The sequence below is a fragment of the Microtus pennsylvanicus genome, chromosome 5 (assembly GCF_037038515.1).
Source record: "Microtus pennsylvanicus isolate mMicPen1 chromosome 5, mMicPen1.hap1, whole genome shotgun sequence".
Taxonomy (NCBI): Eukaryota; Metazoa; Chordata; class Mammalia; order Rodentia; family Cricetidae; genus Microtus; species Microtus pennsylvanicus.
In genome coordinates, this window is record NC_134583.1 from 66,835,163 (window position 1) to 66,848,738 (window position 13,576).

A 13,576-nucleotide genomic window follows, 5' to 3' on the forward strand; every position below is an offset into this window, starting at 1 on the left:
CCAGTTACAAGGAAAATGCAAAGGAAGAATGACAGAAATATGGTTTCAGGCTTTCAGAGTAGAGTGTAGCTTAAAGGCCCAGCTCTTCCTGGGGGCATGTGGGTAGCAAAGCAAGCTTTACCTGGCTCCTGTTCTTGCCTACTGGATTTCTAGCAGATCCTTTTAAGTTTCCTCAAAAGGGGCTCTTGGACTTAGAGGTGAGGAAATGTCCCTTGGTATCTGTAGGACCCTGATCTGGGCCCCCAGTGGTGAAGTCCACGGGTGATCAAGTCTTCTGGGTGTGTTTAAGTATAACCTATGTGTTTCCTTCCTTTTCTTCTGAACCCACTCTAGGTTACAGTACCTAGTACGATGTGAACACTGTGAGAAACAATTTATGCTGTGTTTAGAAAACAGTGACAAGAAAAGTACTGCATGTTGTAAAGATGCTTTCCCCAAGTATTTTCTCTTTGCTGTTAATTGAATCTGCACATGCAGGCCCGTGAACAGGAGGGGCTGACTGCCACAGGGAAAGAAGCAATTTTCCAGTTTCCTGCCTACTTACTGTTGTATTGCTGGAAGAGACCCCGTGACCTCATAAAAGAAAGCATTTAATTGGAGGCTTACTAACAGTTTCAGAGGGTCTGTCCATGGTCATCATGGCAGAAAACATGGCAGCTGGCAAGCAGGCAGGCGTGGGATTCACAGCTTACAGCTTGATCCACAAGTAGCATGGAGGAGAGGAGAGGAAAGAGAGACAGACAGATGGCCTGCTGCAGGCTATGGAATCCTCCAAGTCCATCACCAGGGACACACTTCCTCCAGCAAGGCTACGCCTGTTAATCCTTCTCAAATAGTGCCACTTCCTAGTGACTAAGCATTCAAATATATGGCCATTCTAATTCAAACCACCCCAGTTACCTATTAGGTTGGAAAGTGGAGACCTGTTTTGAATTTTTAGGGATCATTTATCAGGCCAGTGGGATGGTTAATTGGGTAGAGAAGTTTGCTCTCAAGCCTGAGTTTGACCCCTGGAACCCACAAGGTGAAAGGGGAGAACCAACTCCCACAGGTTGTCCTCTGACTTCCATATTAGCCAACCCCCCACACACCTGCAAAATAAATGTAATAAAAATAATTTATCAACTTTTAAAAACCTAAAGCTCTCATAACACCAATTTAACAATTTCTCTGGAAAAATCCAAACTGACAAAACAAGTCAGGTGTAGTGTACATACCAGTAATCTCAGTGCCGAGGAGGCTGTGGCAGGAGGTTTGCCAGGAGTTCAAGGTCAGCCTGGGTTACAGAGTCTTTAACAACAACAAAAGTCCAAAAAAGCTAGCAAGAGAAGGCTCACGTCCCTCCACAGAAACCCATCTTGAAGCTGAGCTCCTTGTGAGGCTGGACAGCCGCTCTCCACACTGTCCCAGTCCTGCCACACTGCGGCTTTATCTGCTTGACTCTGATGTGTGTGTACAGTACAGAAGGTAGAAGCCAGAATCAGCCTTCCTAGGCACACAGAAGTTGAAGTGGGGCCGAGGGTACATGGACTGGGTCTTGAGGGCTGTGTTGGCATCATACTTGCTAGATTCCCTTCTTTGCTCTGGGACCTTGGGCAAGTTGTTTTACTTCTTTGACTCAGAGCTTGTGATTGAGAGTAAGGAATCCTAGAGTCATTGTCATGAGAGAGTCAGTTTAGTGAGAGCATCTCCACTGCCGCAGGATAGATCTTGACCAGCCTTCTTTAATCTTCCCCTTTATCTTCTCTAGCCGTTCCGTAGAACCTTTGCCCTCAGATTAGGAGGTCCCCGTAGGCTTTAGTTGAGCTGTTGTCAATGTGTTTTGTCGTCACTTCCTTCTTATCTCCAGCATTCCGGAGCCGTCTCTTGAGAGATTTGTCCTTCTGCACTGCAGATGCCCTTCTTCCAACAAGCTTCCAGGCCCGAGGTTCACGGAGATGCCCGTGCCCTCAACACACTGCCTTCAAGCCCTCTCAGGCTTCCTATGGAAAAGCCCTTTAGCACTTCTCATATGTTATATTTTCCTAAATATTTTGATTTCTATTTTTCTTGTATGTGCGTGTGTGCAGTGTGGGGATTCTTTTTGTATGTGGAGGCCCAAGGTTGATGTCGGGAGTCGTCCTGGCTCTTCTCCTTTATTCATTGTGCCAGAGTCTCCCAGTTCAGCCCAGAGCTTGCTGAAGTCTCTTGCTGGTCTCCCTAACCAGCTTGTTCTGGGGCTTTCCCATCTCCACCCTCTGAGACGGGAACTAGAAGAGATCTTCCATTCTCATCCAGCACTTATACACACTCTTGGAGCCAAACACCATTTAACCACTGAACCATCTCCCCAGCCCACCCTTCCTTTTTTTTCTTTCTTTCCGACCTTAAAGCAAAGGCTCTCAGCTGGGCGGTGGTGATGCACACCTTTAATCTCAGTACTCAGAGGGCTGAGACAGGCGGATCTCTGTGAGTTCAAGGTCAACCTGGTCTACAGACAGGCTTCAAAGCTACAGAGAAACCCTGTCCAGACCTCCCCACTACAAAGGCTCTCTCTCCTTTTAAAGGATTTATTTACTTTTATTTTATTAGTGTTTTACCTACATGTATGTCTGTGCACCATATACATGCAGTTCCCATGGAAGCCAGAAGAGGGCATCAGGTTCCTAGACCTGGAGTTAGAGATAATTGGATACTGGAAACTGAATCCAGGTCCTCTGTGAGAGCAGCCAGCACTTCTACCTGCTGAGCCATCTCTCCAGCCCCTGTAGCTTATTAGATGTAAGAGTCAATCTTATAAGAGTAAAGAGTAAGTCATCTAGAATTCTAATCACTTCTTACTTTCAGTACGGGGCATTGCACTCAGGACCTTATGTATACCAGGCAAGAGCTCTACCACGGAGCCCCAACCCTCTTTCAGCCCTTGAATGTTGCTTTCCATCCTGTGGCTTGCCATGCTTTTCCAGTAGTTCTCCACTGATTCAAGTGCCCTCAGAGCCAGAAAGAGGGTGTCAAGCCCCTGGAGCTTGCCTTTCAGTCGGTTGTAAGCTGCCCGACATGGGTGCTGGGAACCAAATGCAGGTCCTCTGCAAGAACCCCATGTGCTCTCAAACCCTGAGCCATCTCTTCAGCCCCCATCTGACAAATTATGATACCTTGGATACCTCACTCACAAACTTCCTGCTTATGAAAGCTGTGGACTTCACAGCAAGTTTCTAGTAAAGATGTTGCTAGCTCCAAGGGAAAATGGCCTTTGTTGCTTCTGAGCATGTTGCTAGCGTGCTTTCCAAAGGAGCTAAGCCATTTTGTGTTCTACCATCAGACAGTTTGGTGAGAGGGATACTTTTAGGTAAATTAAATTGCATGAACACAGACAAAGTTCTACACGAACTCAGATAGCAGAATGAATAATTTGGCTTCATTGGTCACAAGGTGGAAGTACCATCATTCTCCTTGGGACAAACGAGTCCTTTATTCTAGTTCCTTGCAATGAAATCTGTGGCCAAGGCTTTCTGTGCCTGTGGGATTTGCACGAGTCACCTTTATTCTCCAAAGCCCAGAAGGGAAAATGGAATGCCAAACCTGCCCCTCCATGGTTGGCATTTGTTCCGGATCTTCTCAGGAAGCCATCTGGTGGGAAGGGAGTGCCAGCTTCACCAGGGAGCCATTTGCTTCTAATCTCTTTATTAATTGCTCTGGGAGCCTGAGACAGATTAAACGCTGCATCACAGAACAACTGCTTCTCTCACGCACCTCCCCAGCACTTTGCTGTACCATCGCTGTTCTTAAACTAGGCTTAATGACCCGGCTGAGGCACAGTGACACATGGTGGTTAAGACAGTCTACCTCTGGGCCTCTCTGCTTACTAGCTTCCTGATATCGCCAGTGTCCCAGCCTCTTTGAGTCTCATGACCTCATCTGACACTGGGTACTAGTATACATGTTTCCATTTGGAGCCCAGTGTCTGGCACATGCTAAGCCCTGGCCACAGGTGCAACGCATGGTGATGGTGATCCTGGTGCCAGTGATAGCAATGGTGACAACAGTGAAGGGCGCACTTTTGTGACAATGAGTAAACCTTGCAGTCGCTCACCTGCGGTTCACCTTTCCTTACCTCACTGGTTTATACCAGTGTAAATACTAGCCTTCCTCTAAAGCAGGAATTGCTCCATCCCCAGCACCGACAAAATTATATATAGATATAAAAGCAAGCCTTTGGCAAAATCTGGCCTGCTGCCTGCTTTTGTAAATAAAGATTTATTCAAACGGTAGTGCTGTTTAATTGTCTATTATCTATTACTACTTTTGCTCTATAATAGCAAAGTATCAGTGCTAGAGACCTTAGAGTCTTATAACCTTAGGCATTACACACCAATAACGTGTGTGTGGCCTTTTATAGAAGCTGTTTACTGATCCCTGGTATCAAAAGTGGTTGTGAGTGTTCAGGAAGCTGCCTCTCCATAGCAGCTGGCTGCAGACAGGTGGCTAGCATAGTAGCTCTGTGGCAGCCAGGTGCCGACCTTCCATGAAGAGCTGGGCCCCTCCCGTATGCCCCACCTCTTACCCCTGTCTGACTAGAGAAACATAGAGGGAGCAGCTGAATAGGGATAGTTTAATGGCTTTCCATAAAGATATATTTTGCATGTGTATTTTATCATGTACTATATATTTCGATACACATCAGCTTTTACACACAGGCATTAGTCTGCAGCAGTGGGTCGGAAAGCTGTGCCCTGTCCTGTACATTATGAGTGGCTTAAGTTCATTTTTAAGGGTAATTTTGACATGATTTTTCTCTTGCCTGATGACTTCAGATGAAGACATGACTCCCACAAAATAGGCAGTAGTGAATATTATCTACATCTAGGGCAAAGTAAAACTGAAGTGTCAGATCCTAACCACTGACAATAAATCCTAAGTGCAGATAAAGCCCTTCTCCAGCCATAAAGGAGGGAACATGTTCTATTTACAAAAGCTCAGCGGGATCACGTCTCTTTTCATTTCCCCGGGCACACATCTGTCCTCGAAAGCGAAGCACACACATAGCATTTACATCTGGCCTTATTTATTGCTCTGGAGCTGATGCAGACAGGTCACCTTGCAGAGTGCAGAGAGCCACCTCTTTCATTTTGCAGGCAGTGTATATTGATATTAATGTCACCTTCTCCCACTTCTCTCTCTTGGTTGTTGTAAGAATAAATGAGCTACATGTAGGAAGACACCCTAAGATGCCAGATGCAGGCAGGTACAGTGGAATCTGAGTCCACTCCTTCTGTCTCTGCCAAGAAGTGGTCATCATGGAGCTCCCTGCAGGAGAGGGAGGCTCCTGGGTGTGAGGACCCAGCCAGCTTCCAGGGAGGTTAGATACAAATGTTTGTAATTAGAGTGTGTTATCTTCATTGGAAGATAAGCAAATTATTTTCCAATTTAATGAATAAGACACTTTTAATTAACTCCAGTAGAGAGATGTGCTTTCAAGTTTTAAAGTAAAGTTTGTGTGACCCACCTGCAAGTTTTGTTTTAACTGTGTGTTGAGATTTTATCTTTGTATGTGCTTGTGGTGTGGTGATGGAACACAAGACCTTATGCATGCTAGACAAACACTCTGCTACCATTTGGCCATTCCCCAGGCCACAACAGAATTTTAGGAGATGAAGCAAACCCAGTGCTGTTTGGACGGACTAGCCTTCATTTGATTTTATCTGCTTCTCACTAGGTGGCTCTAGCCGGCCTCAAACCCACAGCAGTCTGCCTGCCTCTGCCTTCCAAGTGCTGAGATTAAAGGCATGCACCACCACATCCAGCTTTGACACAATCCAGAAGGCAGTTAATGCCCCAGAGAGCCTGGGACTTAGCTCTGGTTCCAGACTGCTCTGTATTCTCCCAGAGCAGAGCCTCAGTTGGTGTGACTGGTGAAGGAAGGACCTTGCTGTACATAGGCTGCCTCACTGACCTCTAACTGCACTCCTGCTACCCACCTTGCCCTGGTCCAGCACTGTTAACACTGTGGCAGTATCTTGGTCTTTTGGCATCCCTGGCCTCCAGCTCATGCGTCTCTTTGAGCTCAGACCCATCTGGGTCTGCTTTGTGTGGGCAGACTAGGTTGCCTGTCATATCGTGTGGCCAGCCAGCCGAAGAATCTGCTTGGAATCCACAGGCTGACAGCAAGAGCTGATGTGGCTAAGGGCTTCTGGAATGTTCTCTCTAGGTCCTATCACAGAACATTGGGTTTCATGAAGCCATGATTAAATTAGCCCAAGAAATATATCCTGATTCTTGAGACCCTGGTCTCTTTTTGGTTGATTTGATTTGGTTGGCATGTGTGTAAATTAGTAAACTTTGTGTGTGGGGTGGGCAGGGGTGAGAACAGGTGCCTGTGAAGACCAGAAGAGGGTGTCTGCATCCCTGGAGCTGGAGTTACAAGTGGTTGTGGGCTGCCTGGTATAGGTGTTGGGAATTGAACTTGGATCCTCTGCAAGAACAGATTGAGCTCTTGGCCACTGAGACATCTCTCCAGCTATAAACTTTATTTTTATAAAGCAATTTTGTATTCATAGAAGGATTAAACAGAAAGTACAAAATTCCCATATAATTCCCATCTCCATATAAAACCGCCCTCCTCATGATTTTTGTGTTGCTGGGATTGAGACCAGGACCTTGCTCGACACTCTGTCACTGGATATATTCCTGGTCTTCCCCGCTATGGGACTCCATGGCACAGTGCCTTATTCTACGCTCTTTTTTTTTTAAATATTTATTTATTTATTTGTTATGTATACATTAGTCTATCTGTATGTATGCCTGCAGGCCAGAAGAGGGCACCAGACCCCATTACAGATGGTTGTGAGCCACCATGTGGTTGCTGGGAATTGAACTCAGGACCTTTGGAAGAGCAGGCAATGCTCTTAACCTCTGAGCCATCTCTCCAGCCCCCTTATTCTACGCTCTTTACGATCACTGAATTCTAAGTAGTTTGTTGTCTTAAGGTGGAAAGGAAAACATACACTGTCAGAAAGAAACTTAAGGGGGTTGTCTGGATCTCAAGGCATGCTGAAGTTTCCCATCAGTCCCTCCTATCCCAACATTGCTGTCTGTCCCAGGGCAGGTGACCCAGGACCATGTACAGCATCAAAGCTCACAAACAGAATTAGCCCCATCTTACCCCTCCCTTCGTGTATCAAAACAACTTCAAGTTCCTGGGACCGAGATTCTGTGTCTGGGCGGGGTGACATACTGAGATATGGAGCGTGGGGTTACATATAGTCATGGTTGCCCCAGGGGACCTGTGAACTGTGGAGAGAGGAAAAGAGAAAAGGTTGGATTAAGGGGACATTGTGAGCAGAACAGAGGTGTTGCCAGGTTTCTGTTACTCTAACAAATTCCTGAGAATATCACTTTATAGAGGAAGTGGTTAAGCTCACAGTTCGGGAGGCTTTAGCCTTGGTCTCGGGGCCCATTGATTTTGGACCTGTGCAGCAGCTGTGTGGTGGGAGCATTTGGAAGATGTTCACCTCATGGTGGCCAGGAAGCAAAGAGAGAGGAGAAGGGCCCAGTTCCCAGTAAGACTTTACCTCTTTCCCCTGGGCCTTAGCTTCAGAAGGTTTTGCCACCTTCCAATAAACCCATAAGCTGGGACCAAGGCACATGGCATCTTGGTTACTTTCTTGGTTCTGGGACAGAATACCTGAAAACAGTGTAAAGAAGGCAAGGTTTGATTGTGGCTCACAGTTGTGAGGCTCAGTGTGTCAGAGATGGCTTTGTCTAACAGCATTCTCATGCGAGGCCTTGTCTGTTCACATGGCATGTGCCAGGAAACAAAGAACACGGACCAGAACCAGGGTGGCTACAACTTTCAAAGGCCAACCCCCTGCTTCCTCCAGCCAGGTCCTACCTCCTAAAAGCTCAAAGCATGACCTATGGACACTCAAGATCCAACTGTAGCAGCAGGTGACATGAAAAAATATCTGCAACAAATACTTTTTGTCTGAGACTTGGCCCCATCTGTTCTTCCTCCCTGGACTGTCACTAAGCCTGTTGCTTCTGCCTTCTGAGAGCTCTTACCTAATAGGATGTGTGGTTGTGGCGATCACAAAGAGCCACCTAGGAGTCAAGTGGGGCAGTTTAATAGGTTTACTGACTATAATGACTTCTGTTTTAGATTTCAATGCCAAGGCAGTCTATCAGGAGCTCTTCTAGTGGACACTCCCATCACAGTGTGAAAATGTGCTTTCGGAAGGGTGCGTTTGCAGGAGATGATGCCTCCTGAATGTACGCATACCTTCAAATGCTAGTCTAAGGCCTTCTCAGGAAAGCAACAATTCCCTCTGAAATGGCCCATTACATGAAGCGCATGTGATTACTGCTAATTCACTTCTGCACGTCACCTGAGCTGTGAGCCTGGGGTTTGGTGCAGCGCCTCAGAATGCACACACCTAAGTTTATGGCTGTGCACACAGCAGAAGGCACTTTTATGGAAGGCGTTCTATGTAATTCCAAACAATTTAATAGAAATGTAATTCGACAGGGAAAACTATAGTCCCTTGGCCCTTTCAGAGTGCAGATAATGGCCCAGATTAAAGGGCTAGAGCTTTGTTCATTACAGTCAAATACTGTGAGTGTGTGAATTACCATTTTCCTTGCCGTTGGTCCATTTCAAAAGTGTACCATTTTCCCATTATAATAACAGGCTACATTTTCTTAGAATCATCTCATTATGATTGGTCCTGTCTTTCTAGTTTGCAAATAAAAAGCTTTTGTGGTGATAAACTAGTTGTTCCCAAGCAGCCTTAATCTCTGCTTCTGCTTTTGAACTGCTACAGGTCAGGCCCTGCGGAAGGTGGAGAGAAGCCGGTCCTGCTCTCGGGAGAGAAAGGAGGTAACTGCACCCACTGCTGTTTGCAAGAGCCTGGAGATGGGAGGGTGTGAGCAGGCATTCTGTGACCTCCTTCTCCTTTCTCTTGAAGAAGAAAGTTCCCCGACCAAGTCCTGGGCCAAGTGAGAGCTGGCAGCTAGACATGTCGGCCCATTGTCACCTGTGATGGTGAACTTTTGCTGAGCACACCTGCTGGTGTGTCTTCTACTCCGGATCTCAGTGGCATTTAGTCTCTGAGTCTGTGAGTTGGCAGTCTGGCCTTCCCCGGGGGTCTTGCTGACAGGCCAGGCTCCCTGCTCTCACTAGGGCCTGCTGGTGTCTGTAGAGTCAAGGCGCCTTATTCTCCATGTGCTATCTGCCTGTAGCTCCAACCATCAGTCAGGTGTGCTCACGGGGAGTTTCCAGGGTCGAAGAGGAGGAAGCGCCAGCTGCAAGACCTTCTGAGTCTTGGGTTTCCAAAGGGTACAGGTTCACTTCCATCTCTTCTAAGAGTAAAAGGTTGGTTTTCAACCTCAGCTGGGTCTAGGAGCGTCAAAGCAAACCATAAGGCAGGACAGGTTTAAAGGATGTGGAAAATAAGCAGAAAGGAAGAGGGGAGACGGTGAGGAATTGGCTTTTTCTTTTTCCTTTTCTCTCTTTCCTTTTCTCCTGAGACATGGGCTCTAAGCCCAGCATCAAATAGTCTAGAACTTACAAAAGAGCCCAGGCTGGCCTTGCACTAGAGATGCTCCTACTCTTCTCAAGTCCTGGAATTACAGATGTGTGCCACCAGGCCCAGATCCAGGCCTCACTTCCTGTCTCTTTGGTTGTGAGCCTGGCCTTTAATGACTGAGCCTTCTCTCCAGCCAAGGACTCACTATGACAAAACACTTGGCCATTCTCGAAAGCTGCCCCCCTGAGCCTATTTGCTTAGGACCTCAGCACTGGTTCTGAGCGATGTGCATTGTATACTTAGAAGAGAAGTGGCCCAGGATCACTGCACTACAGTCTGAGAAACTATCATTAGGCAAGGGAAGTAGGATTGAAGGGTAGAAACCAAGTCTCCTAACCATGTTTGCAGTATCAAGAAAGGCTTGCTGGGCTTGGGAGATGGGTCAGCAGTCAAACAGATGCACTGATCTAGAGATCCATATAGGATCCCAGCATCCATATAGGATGTATACTGTAACTCCAGTTCCAGATCTGACACTCTCTCCTGGCCTCCACAGATGCCTGCACTCACGAGTGCATACCCACACAGACACACACATATGCATAATTAGAAATAAAATTAATCTTAAGAAAAAAAGAAAGGTGGATAGGCTATAATCTCTATTCTTGGAAGGCCAAGGAAGGATTATTTGAAATTCAAGGTCAGTCTAGCATGTACAGCAAGACCTTGTCTAAAAAACATGAAGGGAAAGAAGTCTTTGTGTGGAGATGATAGATAGCTGCCTCTTAAAGAATGAGCAGGAGGTTTTTAGTCCAAGGAAACAACATGGTCAAAGACAGAGAGAGGTGAATAAAGAAAACCTTTAAACAAGACCTTTAAAATTCAGGCAGGCGGGAAGTGACATAAGGACCATATATTACCATAGGGTTCTTTGATCAAATCCTGTGTTTCTGTGGGTGGGGGGACTGATGGAATAAGTCAGTCCTCCTATTCTTTCTCCCTCTGCCCTCTCTTAGCAACGGAACCTCTTAATTGCTACTTTCCCAGCATCTCCATTGTACCAATCGCCTGACAGCATTTCAGATGGCTTCTCTTCTAAACAGTGCTTGAAGTAAAAAAGAAAACATGAGGCTGTTTATCTCAATGCCCAGGTTTAATTCTGAAAGATATTTAAGATGGCTTCAGGCCCTCTGAAAAAGAGGGTGCTGACTGACTGTCTCAATAGGCTTCCAGTTTGGTTAGAAAAACAAAGAACAAGGCTAATAGCACATTGCTGGTTTAGGGGGTTCTTTCTTGGTCACCTGAACTTGTCCTCCCCAACTCTGCCTTCTTGGTCCCCTCCCCTCACTACTTGGTGGCACTGTGTGCCTTCTGCAGGTTGCCAGCCATAGATCAAGCCATGTCACCATGAAAGGTGAAAAAGATAAGCTCTCTTTGTCAGGGCTGGTTGGAACAACCAGCAGCTGGGGATGAGTGTCGTGTTCCTTCTCCAGTGAAGGCCTGTGGGCCACTCCCCAGAGGGTGGGGTGGAATGCAGTTTCCACCTGGGTCAGATGAGGACTGTGCCTGTGTGGGTCATGAGCTGACACAGTGAGGGGTGTGTGTGGGTTCCAGTGAGCTTGCCAGGCCTCATTCAGCTGTGTTTGGCTCACACCCTATTAAAGTTCTCCTCTCTCTCTCTCTCTCTCTCTCTCTCTCTCTCTCTCTCTCTCTCTCTCTCTCTCTCTCTCCTTTCTCTCCCCACTCCCATGTATGTGTGTGAGTCTATACAGGTGTATGTGTGCAGAGGCTCAGAGTTGAAGTTGAGTGTATTACTCTATTACTATTGCTCTTCTCTTTGTAAAAAACGGTCTCTTCCTACTCTCTGAGCTAGCCTGCTTTCCCCAGGGATCCTCTGTCGCCCAGGTACTGGTATACAGGTGGTTGCCACCCCTGCCAGGCTTTTTTTTTTTTTTTTTGGTTTTTCGAGACAGGGTTTCTCTATGGTTTTGGAGCCTGTCCTGGAACTAGCTCTTGTAGACCAGGCTGGTCTCAAACTCACGGAGCCCTGCCAGGCTTTTGTGTCTGTTCTGGGGAATCCAAATTCTTGTCTTCACTCTTGTGAGGGAAATGCCTTATTCATTGTGCTGTACCCCCAGCTCTTGAACCTGTGATTTTCCACCTCTGCCTCCAGAGTGCAAGGCTGTGTCATCACACCTGGCCTATCTGGGAGTTTTTAGCTCTTCTGCTGGGCCTCCTCAAACTAGTTCATCGAGATCTGGGTGTGGCTCCAGACATCTGAATTTGTTAACTGCTAGCAATGTCCACGTGCAGCTGAGGATGAGAATGGGTTTCCAGAGCTAGAGGCAGCCCGGCCTGCTAATCACTGTGCACACACAGCCTGCCTGGTACCCAGCCCCTCAGCCACTACTGACTCCAGATACCACAGACAGGGCTCAAGAGGGAGAATGATGAACAACATAGAGGTGCCTATATAAAGCCTCTAGGAACTGAAGGGAGGACAGGCTTCCTGGAAGAGGCAGGCTGAGCTGAGGTGCTGGAAAGGCCACAGTTGGTCTGAAATGTCCCCTGATGGCAGCAGCAAATTCTCTCAGTTCAGTTGGTAAAAATATTCCTGGCCTCGCCTCTAACTGAGTATTCATGATTCCTGCCTGTAGAGATTATGTAGTGTTTATGGCCTCTGGTCATGAATTATTAATGGTTTTGAAATTGTGGCCATTGTAGTTTACTCAAAAATCATTAGGAAGCAGATTTGTCATACAGTGCTTTTAAAAAAAGTTCGAGAGAAATCCCAGAGGAAAGAGACAATTTTATTCACCATCTAGCCCAACCCTCCCAACTCACAGGGTGCACACTGCTGACTAGGGCACATGGTGGTGGGGACATGGCGTCTGCTGCTCAGGAACCCCTGCAGCTTTAAGAATTAGGGCCTCACTGTGCATTAAGGCAATAGTGTAGGTTCCAGAGTCACAGATCTCACAGCTGAACAGGTGGCCTCTGGTCCCTTGATCCCTCTCCCTTTGTCTGGCAATGCCCTACAGAGAGCAAGTGTACAGTGCAACTACCTGGTCCAGTTCCAGTGGCTTTTGCTCCATCGTGTTCTATGGATGTTTGGCTGTCTATTGTGTTCATTGTGTGAACAGGGAGAAAGCCAGTTACACTTCCTCTAGAGGCCTCCCTGGCTCAGGCTGGGCTTTAGGTGGACTCTAGCCTTCCTACTTCCTGGATGGGTATCCCCTGGTAAGTGAGCCCTATTTAGGTTACCTCCTGAGCCTCCACTCTTAACCACTCCATGAACCTCTTGTGATAATGGACTGCCATCTTTTTCAGTTGATTGGAGATTCTAAAAGCCACTCGTCTGTAAGCTCACTTTGTAAAGGACTGTAAAAGCCATTTAACTCTCTTATTTAGAAACCTGAAGCTTGCCTACTTGCTCACGCGTGCACTCTCTCACCCCTTCCTCTAGGTGCAAGAAGTGTTTGCTTCCCAGGCAGAGTCCGAGAGACTGGATCTCAGGAGCCAGTGTGCCACCAAGTTCATATTCCTCCTTGTTCTCTTGATGCTTTTGGAGTCACTGTTCCTGTCTGGGAGCCCCATTCAGAGGCCAGGGGTGTGTGGGGCGGGGTGGGATCAGCCATCCAACCAGTGCTGGAGATATTTGGGAGAAAGGGCTGAAGATGTGGCTCCATGACAAAGAGCTTACCTAATATGTCTGAGGCCACAAATTCATCCTCAGCACAGCAATTAAAAAAAAAAGGAATAGTTGAAGGTTTACTGTGCTCCTGGTAGTAGTCCTCAGTTCCCTTTTCAATAGACTGCCACTAATGTGTTCTTTTAACTAAGTAGTCATAGATGTCCTGTTCCCATCCACCTACTCTCTGCTTGGTGGTTCGTGTGCACATAGGGCTCTGTGTGCATTTGTGTGCAGATGGGGCTCTGTGTGCATTTGTGTGCAGATGGGGCTGTGTGTGCATTTGTGTGCAGATGGGGCTGTGTGTGCACTCGTGTGCAGATGGGGCTGTGTGTGCATTCGTGTGCAGATGGGGCTCTGTGTACATTTGTGTGCAGACGGG

The 13,576-nt window shown here is 47.0% G+C and overlaps 1 protein-coding gene across 5 annotated transcripts in view; it reads left to right on the forward strand.

Annotated features, from left to right (window-relative positions):
- Positions 1–13,576, forward strand: part of Katnip (katanin interacting protein) — a 173,824-nt gene that overhangs the window by 14,547 nt on the left and 145,701 nt on the right. For 3 of the 5 annotated variants that reach the window (XM_075972150.1, XM_075972152.1, XM_075972155.1), the window contains exon 2: positions 8,799–8,854. The exons of the other annotated variants lie outside the window; for them this stretch is intronic. In XM_075972150.1, the coding sequence (XP_075828265.1) occupies positions 8,799–8,854 (56 nt within the window). The remainder of the gene's footprint in view (positions 1–8,798; positions 8,855–13,576) is intronic. 5 annotated transcript variants of the gene reach the window in all.